The sequence below is a fragment of the Scyliorhinus canicula genome, chromosome 2 (assembly GCF_902713615.1).
Source record: "Scyliorhinus canicula chromosome 2, sScyCan1.1, whole genome shotgun sequence".
Lineage (NCBI taxonomy): Eukaryota > Metazoa > Chordata > Chondrichthyes > Carcharhiniformes > Scyliorhinidae > Scyliorhinus > Scyliorhinus canicula.
The window spans coordinates 163946678-163974404 of NC_052147.1; the positions used below are offsets into that span (position 1 = coordinate 163946678).

At 43.6% G+C, this 27727-nt stretch overlaps 1 protein-coding gene across 6 annotated transcripts in view; it reads left to right on the forward strand.

Annotated features, from left to right (window-relative positions):
* LOC119960907 (calcium-responsive transcription factor-like) overlaps positions 1-27727 on the forward strand; it is a 71495-nt gene that overhangs the window by 10812 nt on the left and 32956 nt on the right. For all 6 annotated transcript variants that reach the window (XM_038788488.1, XM_038788512.1, XM_038788511.1 and 3 more), the window contains 6 exons: positions 1407-1527; positions 2410-2530; positions 5258-5342; positions 10308-10497; positions 16496-16613; positions 22014-22157. In XM_038788488.1, the coding sequence (XP_038644416.1) occupies positions 1407-1527; positions 2410-2530; positions 5258-5342; positions 10308-10497; positions 16496-16613; positions 22014-22157 (779 nt within the window). The remainder of the gene's footprint in view (positions 1-1406; positions 1528-2409; positions 2531-5257; positions 5343-10307; positions 10498-16495; positions 16614-22013; positions 22158-27727) is intronic.

Sequence of the window (27727 nt, forward strand, 5' to 3'; positions counted from 1 at the left end):
AATATATTAATTCAGGATCCTCTTGCTTTGACCTGACTTCCAAGTGGTTCTGAGGTTGTAGTCATCATAATACTTACTCAGGGCAGCACGGTGGTGCAGTGGTTAGCACTGCCGCCTCACGGCGCCGAGGTCCCAGGTTCGATCCCGGCTCTGGGTCACTGTTCGTGTGGAGTTTGTACATTCTCCCCATGTTTGCGTGGGTTTCGCCCTCGCAACCCAAAAATGTGCAAGCTAGGTGGATTGGCCACGCTAAATTGCCCCTTCATTGGAAAAAATGAATTGGGTATTCTAAATTTAAAAAAAAAAATCATAGTACTTACTCCCTTGCAATTTTCCCCTTAAAAGCTGCATTCTTCCTTTTTGAATAGATCTCCTGTTTTTTCCATCAAAGTTAAGTTTCTTCATGTTTACAGGTTAGTAACCTCCAGGACAGGATAAAAGAATTTTAGTCAATCCATGCAGTTGTTTCGTCACTTCATTAAAATTCCCACCACTAAGGAACAGTTAATACACAATATATTAGAGTACTAGTATTAGAAAATCACAGTAAATCTAATGTTTTTGACCAACACAGCCCAGGCCAATGATATCTGGAGTCTCTCCACTCTGTGTTACTTGTTCAGGAAAAGTAGTTGCTTATTCTGCCTGATCAGTGGGCGCTTTCTGATTAACATGCAGGGATTTACCTCTGTGCCATTTACAAAGCAACTACTTGGTAGCAGCAGTATTATTTTAAATGATATAGTGGGCAGCACGGTGGCGCACTGCTGCCTCATGGCACCGGATCGATCCCGGCCCCTGGTCTCGGTCCGTGTTGAGTTTTCACATTCTCCCCCTGCCTGCGTAGGTCTCACCCCCACAACCCAAAAAGATGTGCAAGTTAGGTGGATTGACCACACTAAATTGCCCCTTAATTGGAAAAACAAATTGGGTACTCTTAAGTTTTTTTAAAAAATTGAAATAATACAAACAGCCATTATAAAGTATTTGTAGGTTGAACAAATGAAGATAAAAAGCATTATGCTGATCATAATATTTCTTTTTAAGATGCTCAAGTGTCTTCGTACAGTATTGTTCTCCCCCCCCCCCCCCCCCCCTCCAACAACCACCACCTGCCAGTCTATTCCTTGTTCTTTTCTAACTTTGTGCAGCATGGAGCTCTTTTTGACCAACAGTTTTACTGTATTATATGTCAGTGCATGTGCAGGTTCCTTTGGCCCCAGTACTGCAACCTCCAGGCAAACAATGAAAACCCTTTCTTGGACTTAGGCTGTGGTACTGTGAAAGTGGGGCAAATGTTATTCAATAAAATAGGAATGAGGCAGCCCTTTCTGATGCTTTTTTATCTACTGAATGGAAATGTGCAAATCTAACATGATCCATCCCATGTTGATGGTTATTTCTAGATGATTGTTACCAGCCAGTCAGAGAATGGCCAGGTGCTTCACGTGATTCCTTCCAACCCACCCGGTGTTGCACAGGTGCTGATTCCACAGGGACAGATTCTCGATGTCACAGACTCGCATGGTAAGGATGATTACCATATGTAATCTCCATAATTTGGCAATTCACTTTGTGTGGTTGAGTGTGCCAGTTGTTTAGCAAAAGATAATGAACTACTGTGACCTAGGTGTTCTTTTTCCATCCTTCAGAGTGAATTGTGCACTGATTGGGGCTATGGGTGAAAGTAACAAGATTTGTGGATGGGGAAAAGAGAAAAGAAAGTAGCTGTTATGCTTTGTTTCATAAGCAATTGGTTGTTCACACGTAAAATTGTGTACTTTCTAATTTTAATCATTCTTATGTTAAGTAAAATATATATTTGCATTGTTATCCATAAAAAAACAATGTAATGTCCAACTAGAATTTCCTTTGCTACAATTAATGTTTGATCAAAACTTTATCATGCTGGTGAATGGCTGGCTATCAGGCAAGATTTGTTCGATGACACATTCTCTCTGAAGCGCAGAGTGTTGTTATCTTTTGTTACAATCTATAAAGTATCTTGAGACTTGTATGAAACTATATGTTGAAATAATTGTCAGAATAGTTATTCTTAGTATTTTCAACAAGATTCATTTGTCTCTGCTCGTTTTAGATCAAAATTCTTTCAATAAAAATACAAAATGACTACCAAGACATAGCAATCAAATACTGGGATTGCGTACCTGATGATTATGGTTGCAATGCAACTTGTTTAGCAGAATAAAGGAGAGGACATGTAAATCAAATCACTACATTTCAAAAAAATCTAAATTTTGAAGATGGGATCTGGCTATCAGAATGTTCTCATTATTATAATATTTACCTTACTCCACTAGGTTTTGCTTTATTTACTGTCTGTTTATTATGCTCTGGTCATGCTGTAATTATTTAATTTCTTAAAAGTTAACTCTTATTTATTGCCAGATACAATAGATGGCAAACCGCTAAGTGATGAGCTTCAGACAGTGACCGTAGCTGCAATAACAGATAACACCGGTTATGTTTTGCCATCTTCATTAACACTGCCCAAAAAGGCTTCACTCAGGTATGTATGAAACACATTTTGTCATGAAATCTAACAGAAAATTGAGTGGTATCCAAGGAAGCGATGGTTTAGTTACAGGCGAGATACATTTCAACAGGGAAATTCAGAGAAACCAAAGCTCCTTTGATGATCAGGGCGAAAGATAAAGCTATGAATCAAAACATGCAGATGCATGGTGCACGTTAGGTGAAATCTTCATGCGAGAATCAGACCAAGTACCATAAGTTTGAGAGAAAAAGTGAAGCAAAAAATAAGACTGGCAAAGAGGGAATATAAGAACAGGCTAGTGGTTAACATAAGAGGAAACCTAAAAAACATAATCTGGCATGTAAATACAATGCAGCTAGTAAAAGACAGGGTGGGGTTTATAAGGGATAACAAAAGTGAAATATGCTTAGAGGGACAGAGCAAGGCTAGAATACTTAATGAGTAATAGAAACAGAAAATATTGTTAGACCTGAGTTTTTCCAGCATTTTCTGTTTTTATTTCAGATTTCCAATATCTACAATATTTTACTTTTCTACTTAGTGATTGTATCAGAGTTTACGAAGGAAGAAGATGCTTACAAAATATCAGTTGGCATGGTGGAGGTAGAGAAAATGGATGTGGTAAAAATTGATGGCTAGAATGTATTGGAAAGGCTGGCTATGCTAAGACTGGATATCTCATCTCTGGATCACTTGCATCCTAAGTTGCCTAAGTCAAGGAAGTGAGAGCGAAAATAGCAGAAGGGCTTGCCATGAATCTTCCTTAGATACGGGCAAGTGCCAGAGGATACGGGTGACACAGTGGTTAGCACTGCTGCTTCAGTGCCAGGGACCCAGGTTCAATTCCGGCCTTGGATGACTGTCCGTGTGGAGTTTGCACTTTCTCCCCGTGTCTACGCGGGTTCCTCCGAGTGCTCCTATTTCCTCCCACAGTCCAAAGATGTGCAGGGTAGATGAATTGGCCATGCTAAATTTCCCCTTAATTTAAAGTAAATGCAGCAAGTAATTAATATGTGTAACTTCTAGTACACATACATGTGCCACACTTCAAGAGGGCCCTGCTCTTTGCAAGCAGAAAGAACACATATGCACATTGCACTGTTTCAGCTAAACAAAATAAGTGATAGCTAGTTCATTCCTTAGGACCTCAGGACAACAGGGGCTGGTTTAGCACAGTCAGCTAAACAGCTGGCTTGTAATGCCAGCAACGCGGGTTCAATTCCTGTACCGGCCTCTCCGAACAGGTGCCGGAATGTGGCGACTTGGGGCTTTTCACAGTAACTACATTGAAGCCTACTGTGACAATAAACTATTATTATTATTATTATTGACCAATCAGAGTCAAGCTGTCTGGTTTAAATCTCCAACCAATGGTTGGCATTTAGCTGTCAGTCACCATTAATGATTTGTTGGACTCTACCTGATTGTGTCCAATTCTGGTTATTTAAACATAAAATAAAATTGCAAGGAAATGCAACCCATATATATGATTTGATGTACTGGAATTTAATGCAGGAGAAAGGTTAATGAAGCTTTAATAATGGGAGATTTCAAGCTAACATCATTAAAGGCAGGATTGTGAGTGACTTGGAGGGGAATTTCCAGGTGGTGGTGTTCCCATGTGTCTGCTACCTTTGTCCTTCTATATTGGTAGTAGTTGTGGGTTTGGATGGTGATGTCTAAGGGGCCTTGTGGTGAGTTCCTGCAGTACATTTTGTAGATGGTACACACTGCTGCTATGGTTTGTTGGTGGTGCAGGGAGTGAATGTTTGTGGATATGGTACCAATCAAGCGGATTACTTTGTCGCAGCAGCAGCCCTAGGGTTGCTGGCGCCCCGGGCAAGCTGATCTTCGGCGCCCTTGTAGTGATCCTACATAACAGCCCTTACAAGTGCCAATTTTAAAGGCCTCCAGCGCTGCGCTCCATCACCTTTCCCCGCTGCGGATAGCCTTTTCCTGCTCCCCTCGGCGGCCCTCCTCCCGCCGAGGACCCTCCGTGCAGCTACTGCCTCACACAGACACTGAGCAGCCGCCAGCGGCTGAACCAGACCGGCAGGCGGCCGAGGCCAATCAACATGGCGGCCGCACAGGGGCCGGGGCTGAAGGAGCACCCCACGTGACTCCGGGCTGCGCGTGGGCAGCTACTGAGCATGCGTAGCTGCCATCAAGCGGAGGCAACATGTTGCAAATGCGCAGATCGTCCTTAGAATCTTACAACCTCAGTACTGATGGCGCCCCCTAGCACATGGCGCCCCGGGCGACTGCCCGAGTTGCCGGTACCTTGAGCCGGCCCTGCTTTGTCGTGCATGCTGTCTAGGTTTTTTTTGGGAGCTGCATTCATCCAGGCAGGTGGATGGTATTCCTTCACACTCTGGACTTGTGCCTTGAGGCTGGTGGACAGACTTTAGGGAATCAAGAGGTGAGATGCTTGCTGTGGGATTCTTCGCCTCTGATCTGCTCTTGGAACCACAGTATTTATATGATTGAACCAGTTCAGTTTCTGGTAATTCCCAGGATGTTGAAAATGAAAAAATGAAATGATCCCCATGGGGGATCCAGTGATGGTAATGCAATTGAATGTCAAGGGTTGATGGGTGGATTCTCTTTTTTTGGAGATGGTTGTTGGTTGCCTGGCCCTTGTATGGCACAAATGTTACTTTTCACTTGTCAGTATTACAATTCCATTCACAGCAATTATGTAGAAAAATGCTTTAAATATTTTCTTTCCTTGTATTTCAGAATTGTTGAAGACAATTTTCCTGTTCCATTGCAGCCACTGCCCCACAACACCCCTGCCTGGGCTCGACGGCTTCGGAGTTGTGAGGTTGATTAATTGCTTACGTATCTGCTTTATTTAAGATATTGCTCCATGTTGATCTCTCTTTGAGTAGCATTGACTTTCAAATATTATTTATCAGTTGGTGCAATTTATACTCGGGTGCCAAATAAGCTGCACTGCTTAAATTTTTCAATACCGTTCAGGAGAGCACAGATTTTCATCAAAAGTTCCGAACAGTCGAGATACAATAAGAGCATACATCTGTGAAAGATGTAGGGTAGAAATTTAGGGATCAAGAAATAATCAAGTGCAAAAATTCTAAGGAAAGGTTAATATTTCTGGAGAGACCCATTTTTCTCTTTCAGATGCTGACTGAACTGTGTGCATTTCCTGCGACTTCTGTTTTTATTTCAGATTCGCAGGATTCATTTTTTATTACCTTTTGCAAATTTTCACACCAAGTGGAAGGAGGATTTATGTATTGGTTCGTGTTCATACAACAGGAGGCTGCATTCCCCTCTGGCCCTCCTGGACTATCCTGTAACTGGCCTAGTGTATTGATCTTAACCCCCTACTGGAGGATTTGCAGGAGCAACCCAAAGTTATCTTTCTTCCCTACCCTTCACTGAAAAGTAGCCAGAGATTATAGGTGATATACATGTATAGATGCTCCATAACCTTTATTGGGAGTGGATATGTGTTGTGCACTGAATTAGAATTTCACAGTAAGAACAAAGAACATTACGGCACAGGAACAGGGCCTTCAGCCCACCAAGCCTGCCCCGATCCAGATTCCATATTTAGACCTATTGCCCAAACGATCTGTATTCCTCCATTCCCCGCCCATTCATGTGTCTATCAAGAGACATATTAAATGTTGCTATCATGCCTGCCTCCACCACCTCCACTGGCAACATGTTCTAGGTACTCACCACCCTCTGCCTTAAAAACTTTCCCCCTCACACCTTGAACCTGTGACCCCTTGTAATTGAGTCTTCCACCCTGGGAAAAAGCTTCTGAGTATTCTCTGCCTGTCCCTCGTAATTCTGTCGACCTCAATCATATCTCCCCACAGCCTCTGTCTTTCCAACAAAAATAATCCGAGTTTATTCAACCTCTCCTCATAGTTAACATCCTCCAGACCAGGCAACATCTTGGTAAACCTTCTTTGCACTCTCTCCAAAGCATCTGCGTTCTTCTGGTAGTGTGGCGACCAAAACTGCATTCAATATTCAAAATGTGGCCTAACTAAAGTTTTATACAGCTGTAACATGACCTGCCAACTCTTGTACTCAATGCCCCAGCGAATGAAGGCAAGCATGCCATATGCCTTCTTGACCACCTTATCCACCTGCATTGCCACTTTCATGGAACAATGGACCTGATGGCCTAGATCCCTCTTTATGTCAATGCTCCGAATGGTTCTGCCATTTACTGTATAATTCACAACCGAATTTGATCTTCCAAAACGCATCGTCTCGCATTTGGCCGGATTGAACTCCATCTGCCATTTCTCTGCCCAACTCTCCAATCTATCTATATTCTGCTGTATTCTCTGACAGTCTCCTTCACTATCTGCAACTCCACCTATCTTTGTGTCATCTGTAAACTTGCTAATCAGACTATCTACATTTTCCTCCAGCTCATTTATATATTACAAACAACAGTGGTCCCAGCACTGATCCCTGTGGAACACCACTAGTTACAGATCTCCATTCTGAAAAACTCCCTTCCACTGTTACTCTAGCACACTCCAAATCCCATGCAGCTTTACCTTCTGTACCAGTCTGCCATGAGGGACTTTGTCAAACGCCTTATTGAAGTCCATGTAGACAACATCCACAGCCTTTCCATCATCAATGAATTTTGTCACCTCCTTGAAAAACTCTATCAAGTTGGTAAGACATGCCCTTCCCCACATGAAACCTCGATGCCTATAATTAACAAGTCCATTCGCTTCCAAATGTGAATAAATCCTGTCCCTCAGTATCTTCTCCAACAGCTTCCCCACCACTGACTAAGGTTCACCGGCCTGTAATTACCTGGATTATCCCTGATTCCCTTCTAAAACAAAGGAGCAACATTGGCTATTATCCAGTCCTCTGGAACCTCACCTGTGGTCAAAGATGATGCAGATATATTTTAAGGCCCCAGCTATTTCCTCTCTCGCCTCCCACAGTAACTTGGGATGTATCCCATCCAGCCCAGGGACCGGTCTATCTTAATGCATTTTATGATATCCAACACTTATTCTTTCATTATGTTGACATGTCCTAGAGTATTCATACATCCATCCCTAACCTCAACATCCGTCATGTTCCTCTCCTTGGTGAATACCGATGCAAAGTACTCATTAAGAATCTCACCTACTTCCTTTGACTCCACGCAAATCTTCCCTCCTTTGTCCTACTGAGACTTTGGTCACCTGGCTGGGCTCATTCCCCCCAATACTAAGTCCAGTAAGGCCCCCTTTCTGGTTGGACTATCAACATACTGTTTCAAAAAACCCTCTTGGACAAACCTAACAAATTGCTCTCCACCCAAACCTCTGGCACTAAGGGAGCCCCAGTCAATATGGGGGAAATTAAAATCACCCACCACGACACCCTGCTATTTTATAAAGCCAGTGCTAACTAGATCGTTAACATGATTACAATATTTTGTAATTTGTGTTTGAGCAGATTAGCTTTCCCAACATTCCCTGTATGAATGTAGGGGTTAAAGAGTTTTTATTCTAATTGGGCAAGCTAAAATGAACCCTCTCTTTAGAGTATTTCATGACAATTGCAAGGATAGAGTTGAGTGTGGACATTTTGTCCATCTATTTAATTTGTTGACAGAAGTCTAATCTTACCCCATAATGGCATCTAACCATTTCATGAAAGATTCAGGAGTTGTTGCTTCCATGAATGTAATTTGATTACTCTTTATTTGAGAAAAGTTTTTTGGTACCAGTCCATAAATTACCTTCTAGTTTTCTGCACTGAACTCATGACTTAAATTATAGTAATGCCTAAGATTAATTTTGTCTTCTGTAGTTAGCATTATACTTCGCTGTAAGGATTCCTCCGATTGTGTAACTGCAGATCAGAGTTTAGATCCATAGAATTTCTACTGTGCAGAAGGAAGCCATTTAGCCCATTGAGTCTGCATTGACTCTGAAAGAGCACCCACCTAGGCCCACTCCCCCGCCCTATCCACATAACCCCACCTGATCTGCACATTTTTGGACACCTAAGGGACAATTTTTTTAGCGTGGCCAATCCACAGCTGGGTTGCACAATACCACAGTGGTTACCATTGTTGCTTCACAATGCCAGGATCCCGGGTTCGATTCCCTCTTGGGTCACTGTCTGTGCAGAATCTGCACATTCTCCCCGTGTCTGCATGGGTTTCTGCCCACAGGTCCGGAAAGACGTGCTTGTTAGGTGAATTGGACATTCTGAATTCTCCCTCTGTGTACCCGAACTGGCGCCGGAGTGTGGTGAATAGGAGTTTTCACAGTAACTTCATTGCAGTGTTAATGTAAGCTTACTTGCGACAGTAATAAAGATTATTTTTATTTATCTGCACATTTTTGAATGTTTCTCTTGGGCATAATTTCAAAATTAGATGACAAATCCTGGCAATATAGTGATCTGTGAGGAGAGTGACAGGCTACAAGAATGTATGAACATATGACATAGAATAGAGGGCCACTCTACTCCTCGAGCCTGCACCACCATTCAATAAAATCATGGCTGATCTATTTGTGTTTTGAATTCCATAGTCCCATCAATGCCCGATAACCTTAGATTCTTGTTAAGCAAAGGAATCAATCTACTGCCTTAAAAATATTCAGTGACCCTGCTTCCTCCGCCTTGTGAGGCACAAAGTTACATAACACTCTTGAGAGAAAAAAATTATCCTCATCCCTGTCCTAAAAGGGCGACCCTAATTTTAAAACAGTGCCCCCTAGTTCTGGACTCATCCATAAGAGGAAACATCCTTTCTATGTCCACCTTGTCAAGACTGTCAGGATCTTATATACTTCAATCAAAAACCCCTCGGTCTTCTGGGAAACAAGCACAGTTTATCCAACCTAACACATAAGACAACCTACCCATTCCAGGTATCAAATCTAGTAAACCTCTGAACTGCCTCCAGTGGATAGTGACAGGCTGGTGGAATGTGCAGGCAGTGGCAGCTGAAATTTAATGAAAGAATGCGTAGGAATAGGACAGAGACAATATAAACTAAATTCTCAGGGTGGTGCAGGAATATATATGCACTCAAGTTGTTGAATAATAGCGCAGGTTGAGAAAATGGTTTAAAAAGTCATCTAGTGTCCTGGTCTTTCTAAATTTAGATGGAGTACAAAAGCAAGGAAATTATGATGAGCTTTGCAAGACACTGCTTCCATCTCTGCTGGAGTATTGTGTTCGATTCTGAGCACTGCACTTTTAGAACGATATGAAAGTTTTAGAGGGCAGAAAAGATTTTAGAGAATGATTCCACGGATGAGGGTCGTCTGTTACAAGGATAGATGGAGAAGCTATGGTTCGTAGATCAGAGAAGGTTGATAGATATGCTCAAAATCAAGAAGGAGTTAGAAGAATAGATAGGAAGAAACTTCCCATTTGCGGAAGGGCCTAGGACACAGATTTAAAGTTCTTTGCAACAGGATCAAAAGAGACGAGGAAAAACACTTTTAGCAATGCGGTTAAGATCTAGATTGCACTGAGTGTGTGATGCAGGCAACTTCAATCATGGATTTCATAAGGGAATTGGATATTCACCTGAAAGGAAAATAATTGCAGGGCTTCAGCGTAAAAAAAACTGAATGTACTATTGAAGGTGTGGATTGACCGGAATGTCACACCCTGCTTGATACCATCAAGCTGAAGCTATAAAGAGATAGTGGGGGTGAAAGGAACAGAGCAAGGCAAGAAGAAAGCAGGAACTTTAAAAGATGTCCAAACACATAATTGCCGTACTTGCTCATCTTTCTGTTCTTTGTTCATATTCCAGAAAATTGGAGACTCCTATCGTGGATACTGTGAGAGTGAAACCGAATTGGAAAATGTATTAACAGTTCATAAACAGCAAACACAAAGTGTCTGGGGAACACGGCAGTCTCCAAGCCCTGCTAAACCTGCTACACGACTGATGTGGAAATCTCAATATGTACCATATGATGGAATTCCATTCGTTAATGCAGGTCAGAATATGGTACTGGTTAGAAAATGGTTACCTTCCACCAGAGATATTTTGTTGGCAATTATTAGAGAAATATATTAACACCTTTCACACTTTAAAAAAAAAAAAAAAAATCCTTGACCCATTTAAAAATTCCCGCTCACAATAATAGAGTTCTTCTTGTTCCAACTTGGTTAATACACCTGAACAGTAGTACTGGGCCTTTGTCAATGTCACCATTGTCCGAGGTGAGTTAAAGTAGAGTGCAACAGGCTATTTTTTTTCCATCTTACATACTATTATAGGAAGCTATTCAGTTCATGGTGCTTGTGCTGGTTCTCTGAATGAACTATCTATTTAAAGTGATTACTTTTCAAGTATTTGTCTGCTTTCCTTAAAGTTATGTATTCTGCTTCCACAAATGTTTTTGGTTTGGCCATAATATTTGAATTAAAAAGAATCTCCTGAACCCTCCCTTCATTCTTTCATTGCTGATTTTAAATTTGTGCTCGCCACTCACCAACCAATAAAAAGTAGTTTCATTTTTTTACCCTCATCAAACCCTCTTAAAGAAAGACCCTATTAGATCGCCTTTAAACCTCTTCTATTGTATTGTGGGGGTGGAATCCAGTTTCTACAATCTCATAATTGAAGCTTCTCATTCAGGATCTTTTGGGACAGCACGGTAGCACAGTGGCTAGCACTGTTGCTTCACAGCTCCAGGGTCCCAGGTTTGATTCCCGGCTTGGGTCACTGTCTGCGAAGTCTGCAGGTTCTCCCCGTGTTTGTGTGGGTTTCCTCTGAGTGCTCTGGTTTCCTCCCACAATCCAATGATGTGCAGGTTGGGTGGATTGGCCATGCTAAAATTGCCCTTAGTGTCCAAAAAAAAAAATGTTAGGTGAGGTTACTGGGGTATGGGAATAGGGTGGCAGTGTGGGCTTAAGTAGACTCGATGGGCCGAATGGCCTCCTTCTGCACTGTAAATTCTATGATCCAAGTGAATCTTTTCAGTACTTTAGCCAATTTTCCTAAAATAATTGGATGCAGTTTTAAAATTGTTACCCTACATGTTTTCAGTAGGTTTGGCATTACTCTTTGTATTTGCATTCTAACCCATATTTATGAATTTTTTTTTAACAGCTTTACTACTTCCCATTCAAAATTTCTGTCTGAATCCCCAAGTATCTTCTTTGCTGTTTTATCCCATAAAGTTTACCATTTAGTGTACTTTTTTTCCTTTTTCTAAATCTTCACCAAATGTATCATAAAATTGAAATGTCATCTAAGATTTGGTTGCTCAACCTTCTACTAGGCACAGTCTTTCCCCCTTGAGTTGCTTCCCCTTTGATTCTGTAGCGCAGTATACGGAACAAGATAAATGAGCTTGTTGCGCACATTGAAATCGGCCTGTACGATGTTGTGGGCATCACAGGGATGTGACTGCAAGAAGATCGAGGCTGGGATCTAAATATCCAAGGTTATGTGTCCTATCGAAAGGACAGGCAGATGTCAAAGGGGGAGGGGTTGCATTGAAGTTAAATCGATAGGAAGAAACGATATAGGATCAGAAGGCATAGAATCTGTGTAGTTAGAGTTGAGGAATTGCAAAGGTAAAAAGACCCTGATAAGAGTTATGTACAGACCTTGGCAATGGTCAGGATGTGGGGCAGAAAATAAATCAGGAGATAGAAAGGGCATGTAAAAAGGCAATATCACAATAATCATGGGGGACTTCAATATGGGTGGCATGGTCGCACAGGGATTAGCACTGCTGCTTCACAGCGCCAGAGACCCGGGTTCGATTCCCGGCTTGGGTCACTATCTGTGCGGGGTCTGCACGTTCTCCTTGTGTCTGCGTGGGTTTCCTCCGAGTTCTCCGGTTTCCTTCCACAAGTCCCAAAAGACATGCTTGTTAGGTAAATTGGACAGTCTGAATTCTGTCTGTGTACACGAACAGGCGCAGGAGTGTGGCAACTAGGAATTTTCACAGTAACTCATTGCAGTCTTAATGCAAGCCTACTTGTGATAGGAACAAAGATTATTATTATATGCAGGTGAACTGGAAAAATCAGGTTCGCAGTGGATCCCAAGAAAAGGAATTTGTGGAATGTCTAAGATGTTTTTTTGCAGCAGCAGCTTGTGACAGAGCCTACTAGGGAACAGGCAATTCTGGATTTGGTGATTTGTAATGAGGCAGACTTGATTAGGGAACTTAAGGTGAAGGAACCCTTGGGGAGCAGTGACCACAATATGATAGAATTTACCCTGCAGTTTGAGAGGGAGAAGCTGGAACCAGATGTAATGGTACAGTATTACAATTAAATAAGGGTAACTACAAAGACATGAAGGAGGAGCTGGCCAGAGTTGATTGGAAAGGGAGCCCAGCAGGGAAGACCATGGAACAGCAATAGCAGGAGTTTTGGGTTATTCGGGAGGCACAAGAGAAATTCTTCCCAAGGAGGAGGAAACATGCTAAGGGGAGGGTGAGGCATCCATGGCTGACGAGGGAAGTCAAGGACAGCATAAAAGCAAACAAAAAAAGCATACAAAGTGGTGACAGTCAGTGGGAAGCCAGAGGATTGGGAAGCCTTTAAAAGCAACCAGAGGACAACTAAAAAGGGCCATAAGCGGGGAGAAGATGAAATGAGTGTAAGCTAGTTAGTAATATAAAAGAAGATAAGAGTTTTTTTCAATATATAAAAGGTAAGAGAGAGGCAAGTGGAAAATGAGGCTGAAGAAGTAATAGGAAATAAAGAAATGGCAGAGGAACTGAATAGTTACTTTGCATCGGTCTTCACAGTGGAAGACACCAGTGGGATGCCAGAGTTCCAGGAGAATCGGGGCACAGCTGATTGTAGTGGCCATCACGAAGGAGAAGGTTCTGGGGAAACTGAAAGGTCTGAAGGTGGGTAAATCACCTGGACCGGATGCACCAAGCCCTAGGGTTCTAAAAGAGATAGCTGAGGAGATTGTGGTGGCATCGGTGGTTATCTTTCAGGAATCACTGGAGGCAGGGACGGTCCCAGAAGACTGGAAAGTGGCTAATGTTACACCATTGTTTAAGAAGGGAGGGAGGCAGAAAACAGGAAATTATAGGCCGTTTAGCCTGACTTCGGTCATTGATAAAATTTTAGAGTCCATTATTAAAGATGAGATCGCGGCGTACTTGGAAGTGCATGGTAAAATAGGACTGAGTAAGTACGGCTTTGTCAAAGGGAGCTCATGTCTGACAAATCTGTTAGAGTTCTTTGAGGAGGTCACAAGGAAGTTAGACACAGGAGAACCAGTGGACGTGATTTATTTAAATTTCCAGAAGGCCTTTGACAAGGTGCCGCATAGTAGACTGTTAAATAAGTTAAGAGCCCATGGTGTTATGGGCAAGATCCTGGCATGGATAGAGGATTTACTGACTGGCAGAAGGCAGAGAATGGGGATAAAGGGGTCTTTTTCAGGATGGCAGCCGGTGACTAGTGGTGTGCCTCAGCGGTCGATGCTGGGAACACAACTTTTCACAATGTACATCAACGATCATCAACAATCTGGAAGAAGGAACTGAAGGCATTGGTGCTAGGTTTGCAGATGATACAAAGATATGTAGAGGGACAGGTAGTATTGAGGAAGCAGGGGGGGCTGCTGCAGAAGGACGTGGACAGGCTAGGAGAGTGGGCAAAGAAGTGGCAGATGGAATACAATGTGGAAAAGTGTGAGGTTATGCACTTTGGAAGGAGGAATGGAGACAGAGACTATTTTCTAAATGGGGAAATGCTTAGGAAATCAGAAGCACAAAGGGACTTGGGAGTCTTTGTTCAAGATTCTCTTAAGGTTAACGTGCAGGTTCAGTAGGCAGTTAGGAAGGCAAATGCAATGTTAGCATTCATGTCGAGAGGGCTAGAACACAAGAGCACGGATGTACGTCTGAGGCTCTGGTCAGACCCCATTTGGAGTATTGTGAACTGTTTTGGGCCCCGTATTTAAGGATGGATGTTCTGGCCTTGGAAAGGGCCCAGAGAAAGTTCACAAGAATGATTCCTGGAATGAAGAGCTTATTATATGAGGAACAGTTGAGGACTCTGGGTCTGTACTCATTGGAGCTTGGAAGGATGAGGGGGGTTCTTACTGAAACTTGCAGGATACCGCAAGGCCTGGTTAGAGTGGATGTGAAGAAGTTGTTTCCACTAGTTGGAAAAACTAGAATCAGAGGGCCCAAACTCAGACTAAAGGGACGATCCTTTAAAACAGCGATGGGGATGAATTTCTTCAGCCAGAGGGTGGTGAATCTGTGGAACTCTTCGCCGTAGAAGACTGGAGGCCAAATCAGTGTCTTTCAGACAGAGATAAGTAGGTTCTTGATTAATATGGGGATCAGGGGTTATGGGGAGAAGGCAAGAGAATGGGGTTGAGAAAATATCAGCCATGATTGAATGGCGGAGCAGACTCGATGGGCCGAGTTGCCTAATTCTGCTCCTATGTCTTGTGGTCTTATGGAGATAACCACACTCCTTAATCAAGCTGTTTATATGAGAGATTGTCAAACAGCTTTTGAGAATCATGAGTGCAATATTCATTAGGTTCCTAAAGAATTTTAATGTCAGCTATAACCTGACTTTACAAATCTCTGCTAACGGTCCTTAATCAACATCTTTTTTAGAGAGTATTTATTTCACACCACTACTAATATTGTTACTCTTTATTCCTTCTTGAATAGAAGTGTTGACCTCTAGTCCTGTAGAACAATTTCTATATGCATAAATGTTTGAAAGATTTGTGACCAGACCTACTGGTGTTTCGTTCTGATTTCATAAACATTTTATGATACATGCCCTTTTTGAAAGTGGTCTTGCTCCTCTTCCTGATTGAGATCTGGACCTAATTATGGATTTGGTTACATATCTTAATGTTCCTTGGGTTAGAGATATAACTGACACTGCAATAGCTACTAAATTTTCAGGTACATTCCTCACGGTGCATTAAAAACCTATCTGAATTTGCAATCTATTAGTGTTCATTTTTTTATAACTATCTTGTAGTTTGGGAAATTACTAGATTGACCAGTGAAGGCTACATGAATTATTATTAGAATTAGAACGCAGTTGTATCATGGTTATGATACTTGGCTAGCAACCTGCCGGTTCAAATCTCATACATGCAAGTTGTGAAATTAAATTTACCAAAGTAGAAAAATGATCATGAAATTGACTGGATTTTGGTAAACTCAGGGCAAATTGGGGGCCGCACGGTGGCGCAGTGGTTAGCACTGGTGCCTCACGGCGCCAAGGTCCCAGGTTCGATCCTGGCTCTGGGTGACTGTTTGCACATTCTCCCTGTGTTTGCGTGGGTTTTGCTCCCACAACCCAAAGATGTGCAGGGTAGGTGGATTGACCACGCTAAATTGCCCCTTAATTGGAAAAAATTAATTAGGTACTCCAAATTTATTTTTTAAAAAAGACTCGGGGCAACTCGTATTTAAGGGCAAGCTCGATAAGTACCTGATGGAGAAAGGAATAAAAACAGCAAATGCTGGAAGCGCTCAGCAGGTCTGACGATACCTGTGGAGGGAGAAACTGAGTTAATGTTTTAGGCCTTTGATCAGATGAAAGGTCATAAACCTGAAACGTTGACTGTATTTCTCTACTGATACTGCCAGACTTGCTGAGCATTCCTGGTATTTTATGCTTTTATTTTGGGTTTTCAGTATCCACACTTTTTGAGGGAATAAAAAGAATTATTGATCAGGTGCGATGTATGTGGGGGGACAAAACTCATATGGAGCATTAACACTGGCATAGACCAGTAGGGCCAAATGTTGTGGTTTCTGTTATTCCCTCAGTCTTATAACACATCCGTCATTCCTGGTACCCTTGGGGCAATATTTTTACATTGAAGCTCTTGCAGCTTCACGTTTACCCTTTCTGATGACACTGATTTTTGAACCAGTCGTTGTAAGCATTCAGTTTATGCCTATTTCATGAAAGTGTAATTTAGATGATTTATAACCACACTATGTACATATCCCCATTCAGGAAGTAGGGCCATTGTCATGGAATGCCAATTTGGACCAAGGCGAAAAGGAGTTCAACCTAAGAAAATAGAACAAGAGAACATTTCAAATCCGCATTATAAGGCAACTTGTGCTGCACGGTAAGTATCCCCTTGAATAATAGGGACAAGTAAGCAGTCATTTTGATATTGTCTGAAACTGATCCATTCCGTAATTTTTGTGGGCTTCCTGGTTCCATTTCACTGCATTCAGCACCAAGACTGGAAGCAACATTCTATCTAGCTGCTCTTTTGGAGTGCTGACATTAAAACTGCACACATAAAAACTGACAAGTTTGTTTAGATTCACTAGCTTTCGGAGCTCAGCTCCTTCAGGTGAGTCGTGATGAAGGAGCAGTGCTCTAAAAGCTAGTGAATCCAAACAAACTTGTTGGACTTTAACCTGGTGTTGTAAGACTTCTTACTGTGCCCACCCAGTCCAACGCTGGCATCTCCACGTTATCACATAAAAACTGCACACATACTCCCAAGTGCGGCCAACTTATCGGACTGTTTATTTGATAGCCAGTATGAAATGGAAATTGCTTATTGTCACAAATAGGCTTCAAATGAAGTTACTGTGAAAAGCCCCTAGTCGCCTGTTCGGGGAGGCTGGTACGGGAATTGAACCCTCGCTGCTGGCTTGCCTGGGTCTGCTTTAAAAGCCAGCTATTTAGCCCCGTGCTAAACCAGCCCCAGCACTGGGTGAACAGAAATTTCTTCCAATTAAATATTGGGAAGATTGAAACCATTGTTTCAGTCCTGGCTCCTAATTCCTTTCCCCAGCTAAAAATCCCATCCCTCTCCCTGGCAATCGTCTGAGGCTGAGTCAGGCTGCTCACCATTTATATGTCACACTTAACACTGTGATGAACTTCTAAACCATGGATTTGTGCCATGAGTAAGACCATCTGTTTCTACCTGTTCACCTTTGTAACATTGCCTAACTTTTCCCCGTCTCAGCTTATGCTGCTGAAACACTTGTTCATGGATTCTCATCCTTGTCCGATCCTTAAGAGTGTAAACTGTGGCTGAGTTGGTGGCACTCTCCACATCGAGAGTCGCAAGGTTCTGGATTCAAGTCTCATTCCATTGATCCCAGCTTCATCCATGAGTAGTTAACTTTGTTCTTTAAATGGAAATAACTTTCACTAGAATAGAGGACTGTGTGCCGGGGGTGATACATGAAGATCAGACGGGTTTTGTGAAGGGGAGGCAGCTGAACACTAACATGCGAAGGCTGCTAAATGTGATAATGATGCCGGCAGCAGAAGGAGAGGCAGAGATTGTGGTGGCATTGGATGCGGAGAAGGCCTTTGATAGGGTTGAGTGGGGGTACTTGTGGGCGGTGTTGGAGAGGTTCAGGTTTGGGGTGGGGTTTATTAAATGGGTGAGGTTGCTGTACGAGGCCCCGATGGCGAGTGTAGCGACAAATGGGAGGAGGTCCGAGTACTTCAGGCTCCACCGTGGGACGAGGCAGGGGTGCCCCCTGTCCCCCTTGCTTTTTGCGCTGGCAATAGAGCCTCTTGCCATGGCTCTCAGGGAGTCGAGGAGGTGGAGGGGTTTGGTGCGAGGTGGGGAGGAGCACCGAGTGTCGCTGTATGCGGACGACTTGCTGTTGTATGTAGCAGACCCGGTGGGGGGAATGCCGGAGGTGATGGAGATTCTTGCTGAGTTCGGGAGTTTCTCGGGATATAAATTGAACCTGGGCAAGAGTGAGCTGTTTGTCGTACACCCGGGAGATCAGGAGGAGGGGATTGGTAGGCTCCCGCTAAAGAGGGCAGTGAGGAGTTTTAGGTACCTGGGGGTTCAGGTGGCTAGGAGCTGGGGGACTCTGCACAAGCTCAATTTTACTAGGTTGGTGGAGCAGATGGAGGAGGAATTTAAAAGGTGGGACATGCTGCCGTTGTCGTTGGCGGGTAGAGTACAGTCCGTTAAAATGACGGTGCTCCCGAGGTTTTTGTTTTTGTTTCAGTGCCTCCCCATTTTCGTTCCAAGGGCCTTTTTTAGGAGGGTGAACAGCAGCATTCTGGGATTTGTTTGGGCGCATGGGACTCCGAGGGTAAGGAGGGTCTTTTTGGAGCAGGGCAGGGATAAAGCGGGGCTGGCGCTGCCCAGCCTATCTGGGTACTATTGGGCGGCTAATGTCTCGATGGTACGCAAGTGGGTAATGGAGGGGGAGGGGGCAGCATGGAAAAGGATGGAGATGGCGTCCTGCGAAGGCACGAGCCAGAAGGCACTGGTAACGGCACCGTTGCCGCTCCCTCCAACGAGGTACACCACGAGCCCGGTGGTGGCTGCCACCCTCAAAATTTGGGGGCAGTGGAGGCAACACGGGGGAAGTGGGGGGCTCGGTGGAGGCCCCGCTGCGGGGGAACCACCGGTTTGTCCCAGGGAACATGGATGGCGGGTTTCTGGGGTGGCACAGGGCGGGCATTAAGAAGTTGGGAGACCTGTTTATTGACGGGAGGTTCGCGTGCCTTGGTGAACTGGAGGAGAAGTTTGAGCTCCCCCCGGGGAATATGTTCAGGTACCTTCAGGTCAAGGCGTTTGCTAGGCGACAGGTGGAGGGGTTCCCTTTGCTGCCCCGCGGGGGGTAAGGGATAGGGTGCTTTCGGGGGTGTGGGTCGAGGATGGGAAGGTGTCTGACATCTACCAGGTAATGCAGGAGGTGGGAGAGGTGTCGGTAGAGGAGCTGAAGGCTAAGTGGGAGGTAGAGCTGGGGGAGCAGATTGAGGAGGGGACATGGGCGGACGCCCTGCAGAGGGTGAACTCCTCCTCTTCATGTGCGAGGCTTAGTCTCATCCAGTTCAAGGTGCTGCACCAGGCCCACATGTCCGGATCTAGGATGAGTAGGTTCTTTGGGTCGAAGACAGGTGCGTCAGGTGTTCGGGGAGTCCAGCGAACTATGCCCATATGTTCTGGGCATGCCTGGCACTGGAGGAGTTCTGGAAGAGGGTGGTGGGATCCAGGGTCAAGCCAGGCTGGGGACTCGCGATATTTGGGGTTGGGGTGGAGGAGGGAGGGGAAGGGAGGGGGGGAAAAGGGGAGGGGGGGGAAAGGGAGGGAGGGAGGGGGGGGGAAGAGGGGGGAGGGGGGGAAGGGAGGGAGGGGGGGAAGAGGGGGGAGGGAGGGAGGGGGGAAGAGGGGGGAGGGGGGGGAAGAGGGAGGGAGAGGGGAAGAGGGGGGAGGGAGGGAGGGGGGGAAGAGGGAGGGAGGGAGGGGGGGAAGAGGGGGGAGGGAGGGAGGGGGGGAAGAGGGGGGAGGGAGGGAGGGGGGGAAGAAGGGGGAGGGAGGGAGGGGGGGAAGAAGGGGGAGGGGGGGGAAGAGGGAGGGAGGGGGGGAGGGGGGGGAAGAGGGAGGGAGGGGGGGAAGAGGGGGGGAAGAGGGGGGAGGGAGGGGGGGAAGAGGGGGGGAGGGAGGGAGGGGGGGAAGAGGGGGGAGGGAGGGAGGGAGGGGGGGAAGAGGGGGGGAGGTAGGGAGGGGGGGAAGAGGGGGGGGGAGCGAGGGAGGGGAGGGAAAGGGGGAGGGGAGGGAGGGGTGGGGGGGAGAGAGGGGGGAAGGGGAGGGGGGGAAGAGGAGGGAGGGGGGAAAGGGGGGGAGAGGGAGGGGGCAAAGGGAGGGGGAGGGGGGAATGGGGAGGGGGAGGAGAAGAGAGGGGGGGGAGGAGAAGAGAGGGGGGGTTTAGGGAGATAGTGTTTAAGTTAATTTGCTTATTAATTTATTCTGTTGTTTATTGGGGTGGGGGGGGGGGGGGGGTTTGTTATATGCGTTGTTACGGGTGCCAGGGGGTGTTTATTGTTATTTTTGTTTTGATATATATTTTTCAAAAAATTTCAATAAAAATTATTTTTTTTTAAAATGGAAATAACTTTGCAACACTGTGTTTACTACCTTTTATTGTTTGATTTGAGACTGTGCTAGTGAACAGCCTTTCAAACCTCTGCAGCTATTGCGGTGATCATGTAAAGTAGGCATTTCAGTGACAACAAAAAGTGCAAGTAGAGATTTATGTATGATTGCAGGAGACCTTCAAGGAATGATATTTCCACAGTTATTGGATACAAAAATGTAAGGGTTATTGTACTGGATCAGCAATTCTGAGATCATAAGCTCAAATCCCACCATGGCAAGATTTGAATTTGCGGAAATGAGCCTGTTGTGATTATTTTGCCTTGCAATTCTGGGCATACATTGTGGTTGATTTTTAATGCCCTTTAAATTGACCTAACAAGCTACTCAGTTGTTACTCTTACTCAGTAAGTTGAGTAATGGCGCACAAGAGGGTCAACATTTTTCAACTTGTCTTGAATGCTCCACCCTATTTGTCTTATTTGAACCAAATTTGTGGGGTGTGAAGAAGCTGACAGTCTCATGTTTTGAACATGAACCTGATTTCTGACTTTCTGAGCGCTGCTACATGAATGAATCAAAGCTGTCAGCACAATTTGGTAGAACACATTTGAAATGAGAGTGGCTTACTTTGCCATGTACTCATTAGCAATTTCACACCGAATATATTTTCAGATTTTATCTGGTCAAGTGAATTTGCTCTATCTTTAGTTGAATGAAACTTACTGGGGCAGCATCCTGTGTTTGGCTGTCATGATTTAGGTTTGTGCACTGCCACACAACCATTGTGGTTTCCTGTAATACCTGACTTCAGCTTTGTGTTTTAAGAGCTTAAAATTTGATAAGTTGAATGTTTTGATTGTGATTTACTAGCATATGTGAGCCTATGCAGTTTGAAAGCTGCAAAAATAAACAGTATTTTATAGAAATTACAGTGCAGAAGGAGGTCATTCGGCCCATCGAGTCTGCACCAGCTCTTGGAAAGAGCACCCTACCTAAGCCCACACCCCCACCCTATCCCCATAACCCAGTAACCCCACCCAACACTAAGGGCAATTTAGCCTGGCCAATCCACCTAACCTGCACATCTTTGGACTGTGGGTGGAAACCGGGGCACCCGGAGGAAACCCACGCACACATGGGGAGAACATGCAGACTCCGCACAGACAGTGACCCAAGCCAGGAATCGAACCTGGGACCCTGGAGCTGTGAAGCAATTATGCTAACCACTATGCTACCGTGCTGCTTTCGTGCTAATACCGTGGTTATTGCAAGGCTGTTTTAGGATTCACATACTATTTATCGGCCTCAGCAGAACATTCGGCCTTAGCAGAACAATCTTTGAGGTTTACTAGTTGCCTTAAAGATATCTGCTATGAGAACTGATATTTTCATATTTTCAAGAGCCTTTTCATAGACAGGATGGGTTCAGACATGATTTAATGATTTCAAAAATAATTGACAGACTTTGTCCTCCATGAATTCCCTATCCTTATTCTGGGCTTGGTTTGAAGAAGATTTTGACGAACTATGTCAGCCTTGATTGAATGGCGGAGCATACTCGATGGGCTGAGTGGCCTAATTCTGTTCCTATGTCTTATATTATTATTACAAGAGAATGCACCTTGTCTGCTCTTTATTTTTTTGCAGAATCTACATTAAAAAAGTACGAAAATTCCCAGAATACAGGGTTCCCATAGATCCGAAGATTGATAAGAAGGTTATTCGACAAGAGCAGGAAAAGGCATTCAACATGTTGAAGAAGAATGGATTTGATATAGGAGGAGTTGTCAGGTAGGGATTTTAAATATAAGAAGATAAATAACTCATGATTAGCATGTTAGAACATACCATTAAAAACCTTAGCAGCAATCTGTTACTCCATGTGACTTATTAATTTATTTTCTCCTGACTTAAAACCTTTTCCTACTATTTAACAATTTGTATATGTATTAGGACTTCAGGTACAAAGCAAGATATTGTGTTTGACGGAAGATTGTGTTTTGATTTTCAGTTGCAGTTTTCTGAAACAAAGGGTATGATTTTCACTCATGGTTTCTGAACCTTGCTGTCATAGATAGATAGATACAACATACAGTGCAGAAGGAGGCCATTCAGCCCATCAAGTCTGCACCGACCCACTTAAGCCCTCACTTCCATCCTATCCCAATAACCCTTCCTAACCTTTTTTTGGTCACAAAAGGCAATTTATCATGGCCAATCCACCTAACCTGCACATCCTTGGACTGTGGGAGGAAACCGGAGCACCCGGAGGAAACCCACGCAGACACGGAGAGAACGTGCAGCTCCGCACAGACAGTGACCCAGCGGGGAATCGAACCTGGGACCCTGGCGCTGTGAAGCCACAGTGCTATCCATTTGTGCTACTGTGCTGCCAGGCTAAAATGGGGGACAGAAGCCCGCTCTGTGTGGGGAAACAACTCAGTGATTTTCCCAATTTAACCATCTAATTGCCATAGTGTGGGTTGCTAATTAAGGGTGGTTGGTAGGCTCTCAAAGTTCAGCAGTGTACATGACTCCGATATTAAAGCAATCTGTGCCCATATGCAACAAGACGGGGATAACTTTCAGGCATGGGCAGATAAATGGCAAGAAATATTTGTGCCATACAAGTGCCAGGAACTGACTATCTACAACAACAAAAAAAATTGAAAGGCATTGCTATCACTGAATTCCACAAGAGACCCAGATTACTGCTCTGGGGACCGAGGTTCAAATCCCGCCACTGCAAATGGTGAAATTTAAATTCAGTAAAAATCTAGAATTAGAAGTCTAATGTTAACCATGAAGCCATTGTCAATTGTCATAAAACCCCATCTGGTTCACTATTGTCCTTTAAGGACCTTCAACATCACCTACAACATCCATTCCCTACACCACCACATTGGTAGCAGTGTGCATCATCTACAAGATGCACTTCAGCAAGTCACCAAGGCTTCTTCGACAACACCTTCCAAACCTGCAACTTCTAGTAGGTCAAGAACAGCAGATGCATAGGAACACCACTACCTGCAAGTTCTTTTCCAAATCGCATACATATCACTGTTCCTTCGCTGTCCCCAGGTCAAAATTCTGGAAATCAGTCCCTCACAGCACTGTGGGTGTACATGCTCTACGTGGCCTGTAGTGGTTCAAGAAGGCAGCTCCTCGCCACCTACTCGAGAGCAATTGGGGATGGGCAATAAAAGTGCTAGCTTCGCCAGCGATGTCCACATCCACAAAAGAAAACTTGTACTTTAGGGAAGGAAATCTGCTGTCCTTGCCCGTCTGGCTTGCACATAACTCTAGATCCACAATAATATTGTTGACTCTTCACTGCCTTCTGAAATAGCCCGGTAAGCTACTCAGTTCAAAGAGAATTAGACAAGGACAACAAATGCTGGCCTTGCTGCAACACCTGCATCCCAGCAAGACCTGGACAAATGACCGAGAGACATGAGCTCAAATCCCGCCATGGCAGCTCGAGAATTTGAATTCAGTTCATTAAATTAAACTGGACTTAAAAAGTTAGTATCCCTAAAGTATTGTAAACTGCCAGATTATTGTAAAAACCCATTGGTCTGTTAATTTCCTGAAGGAAAGGAAAGCTGCTATCCTTGCGCAGTTTCCCATATGTAACGCCAGAGCCACAGCAATGTGTGTGACCCTTACCTGCCCTCTGGAATAGGTGAGCAAAGCCCCTCCGTTGTCTTTGAAAAGGCTCACTGTTACCTCCCCAAGAGAATTAAAGAATGTAAAATGAATGGCGTGCTTGTCAATGATGTCCATTTCCCATGAATTAATAATTAAAAAGAATGCCATTTTAGAGTTGGATCAGCTGACGGTGGACTGAATTGTCCAAGAATTCCCCAGTAAAGCTGAAGTTCTTGCCATTCAACAAGGCTGAGAGAAAGTATGGGGATCTTCCAGGGTCCACAAAATCCTTTATTGCACTGATCACAATATTCATCCTATGGAATGGTACTGTTCTGCTGTCAACCCAGCCATGATCCAAGCATAAAAATATTTTTGTCTCCCAGTATTGAAATCCAATGCAGCTTTGGTGCTGGACATATAAAGGTCAGGATATGAAGGAATGTTCCCTTTTCAAGAACCACATCGGTCAATATTTGACAGATCTAGTGATGCTGTTGAATTTATGAATCCAGTGCATTTTTGTTTAGGTTTTTGTACATTTCTGCTTCAGCCTATTGTCATTAATTTTTAAATCATTTAACTGATCTCAATTTAATATAATTGGTCATGATCAATGTTGGCTGGTTTGATTATATCAGTTGAAAACTGTCTCCACTCAATTTAGCTGTGTATCTCCCCTTGCACGATTTCTAATATTATGACAAGTGTAGATTCATTGAATTTGCCATTTTTATGTTCATCGATCATAAAATTTACAGTGCAGAAGGAGGCCATTCGGCCCATTGAGTCTGCACCAGCTCTTGCAAAGACCACCCTACCCTAGCCTACACCTCCACCCTATCCCCAGCAACCCCACCCAACACTAAGGGCAATTTAGCATGTCCACCTAACCTGCACAGATTTTACTGTTCGTGCTCTGATTTACAGCACCAGCAGTATTGAAAGTTATTTAAAAGTATCATTTGTTAACATTTAAAAATAAGATCAAGGGACACATAAAATGGCGTTCAGTGTCACCAGAGGTAACCAATTGTGTAATTTTACCACCTTTATCACCTTTCTCAACTCCCTTAAGCACATTCCTTTACCCTCCTGCAATCCCACTATTCTTACAATTTAGCTGTTGTGCTTCACTTGCCAAAGCCAAAACTGCCAGGGTTATCTGCTCTTTTTTTCCCAATCCCCTCATTTAGTCCCTCAAATCTTGTCAAGCAGCAATAGCAGATGGAATGCCAGATACCAAAACCATTTTTGCAGCTGCCTCTACTTCTTCCTCTTTCCTCTTGACTGCTGTTGCCACTCTTCGGAGTTCTCTCCTTGAACTTCTTCATCTCGCTCTTCCCCACTTAAAATCCTCAAGACATATCTCACTGTTCAACTTTCCAGCAATCGCTAATTTCTTCTCTTCTGGCTAGGACACCATTTTCCTTGCATTCATTTGTGATGTAAACTTGGGACCTTTATGTGAATGCATATATTTGTTTAAGTTATTTTCTCCAAATTATGCTTTGCCGCCAGAAATCCTTTGAAAATCCACAAAAGAGGTGGACGTTGATGCCTTTGGGGAGACTATCGTTATTAATTTATATTAAAGCAAAGTCTTCAATATATAATACAAATATGGCAGTGGTAGTCAAGCCCACCAATTTTTCAGTCATTTTTTCCTTTATAGACTTCAGCAAAGGTTAATTTGACAAATCTGTTTCAAAACAGTCTTGACAGACTTAGTCGCCAAGGAACCCTGTGTGTTTAAGGAGCTTTTCCATCAGGTTTACTTGTCTTTTAAGTTACCAGATATCAAAAATATTGTCACCTGTGATAAAGCCAAGCGTGCCCAGAAAAAAATAAAATTGTAACGGTTTGCCGTTAGCTCTTCAGAAAGGCATGTTGAAATTACTGAAAGAAGTCTTACAACACCAGGTTAAAGTCCAACAGGTTTGTTTCAAACACGAGCTTTCGGAGCACGGCTCCTTCTTCAGGAGCCGTGCTCCGAAAGCTCGTGTTTGAAACAAACCTGTTGGACTTTAACCTGGTGTTGTAAGACTTCTTACTGTGCTCACCCCAGTCCAACGCCGGCATCTCCACATCATCGAAATTACTGAAGATTTGTTTGACATGGGTAGGACACTTGCTTCAAAAAGCATCATTAGTCACACACTATTGTGAAAATCATTCTGAAATGCCTAGCTTTGGCAGTTAGAATACCTAGCTAGAACCTCAATCAGTAAACAATAGTCCTCTCAGATCAAAGGAGGGTCTGCCACATAAGGTGAACATTGAAACACCAGAAAGCTGGCCTTTATTCTCGCATTCTTTTCAGCAATGCAGCAATGACTGAATCACTGTCTGCCCTAGTGCTGAAGGAACCTCAATGGAGGATTGTATCTGATTATTTTTTTGAGAAATACTACCTAATATTGTCAGATACTTGGGTGAGAGAGACTGTTGAGAAATAGAAGGTTTAGCATTTCACAGTTGCCCCTCTAAAAAGAAAAGAGTCTTTGGGGCACTTGAGGAAGGGCATAGAAGTGACTACAGTATCTCTGGCATTGAAGATTATCATCAGGAACACTCAGGGTTCTACTTCCATGACTTTGTAGTTTTTTTAAGTATAAGAGTTGCTTGCCTAACTTGTATTTCAGGGCCTCTATTATCCTATCCATGCTTGGATAAGGACATTCCACACCCAATCTCTACTTTTTATTACAGGATTGAAGATGATGTACAAATCGTGTCTGTAGAGTAAATTACCTCTATTGAAGTTGCAATTGAAGCATCCAACAGGACATTGCAGTAACTGGTTCTTGCTTTGATGCTGCAACCCAGTTATAGAATCTATTCTTTTACATTAGAAATGTTGTTCTTGGCAAACTATTTTATTTAGCTACATCTGTGACATACTACAGCGTACAAAAAGCTTCATAATGACATGGTGCCCAATACAGTACACTGATAAATTTTAGAATTATAGAATCATAAAACAGTACAAAATAGAAGCAGTGCATTCAGTCTGTCAAATCCATGCAGCTCTTTTGTAGAGCAATTTTGTTAGTCCTACTACTTTGTTTTTCCCCATATCCCTGCATTTTATTCTTCAGTATTCCTTCAAGTATTTATCCAATTTCTATTTGAGATCTGTGACCGAATCTGTACCCGTCAATTTATCAGGCCATGCCTTCCAAATCTTCATCTCATGTGGCGTCTGGTTCTTTTGCCGATCATCTAAAATCTTTGGCCAGCAACCTTTGGAAGTTTATCTTTATTTACTCTTTCTAAACCCTTCATTATTTTAAACAGCTGTATCAAATCTTGTAATCGTCTCTGCTCTGAGGAGAACAGCCCCAGCAACACCAGTTTATCCATGTAACTGTAATCCCACATCCCTGGAACCATTCTGGAAGAACTCCTGGGAACCCTCCCTAGCGCCTTTATATCCTTCCTGACGTGTAGTGGCCCAAATTAGACACAGTACTCCAGCTGGGGCTGAAATAGCATTTACATAGGTTTTATATAATTTCCTAGCTCTTGTAATCTATGCCTCAATTTAGAATTGCATAGTTTAGGGATAGGAACTATTGCATTTTAATTACATTTGAGTACATGATTTTCTTGCAGCACAAGGTTCATTTTCTGTTGAGAATTTGAAAAGGTCATGCTTCGTTTTGCCTAATGATCATAATTGTTACCTCTTTCAATTTGCAGGTGAG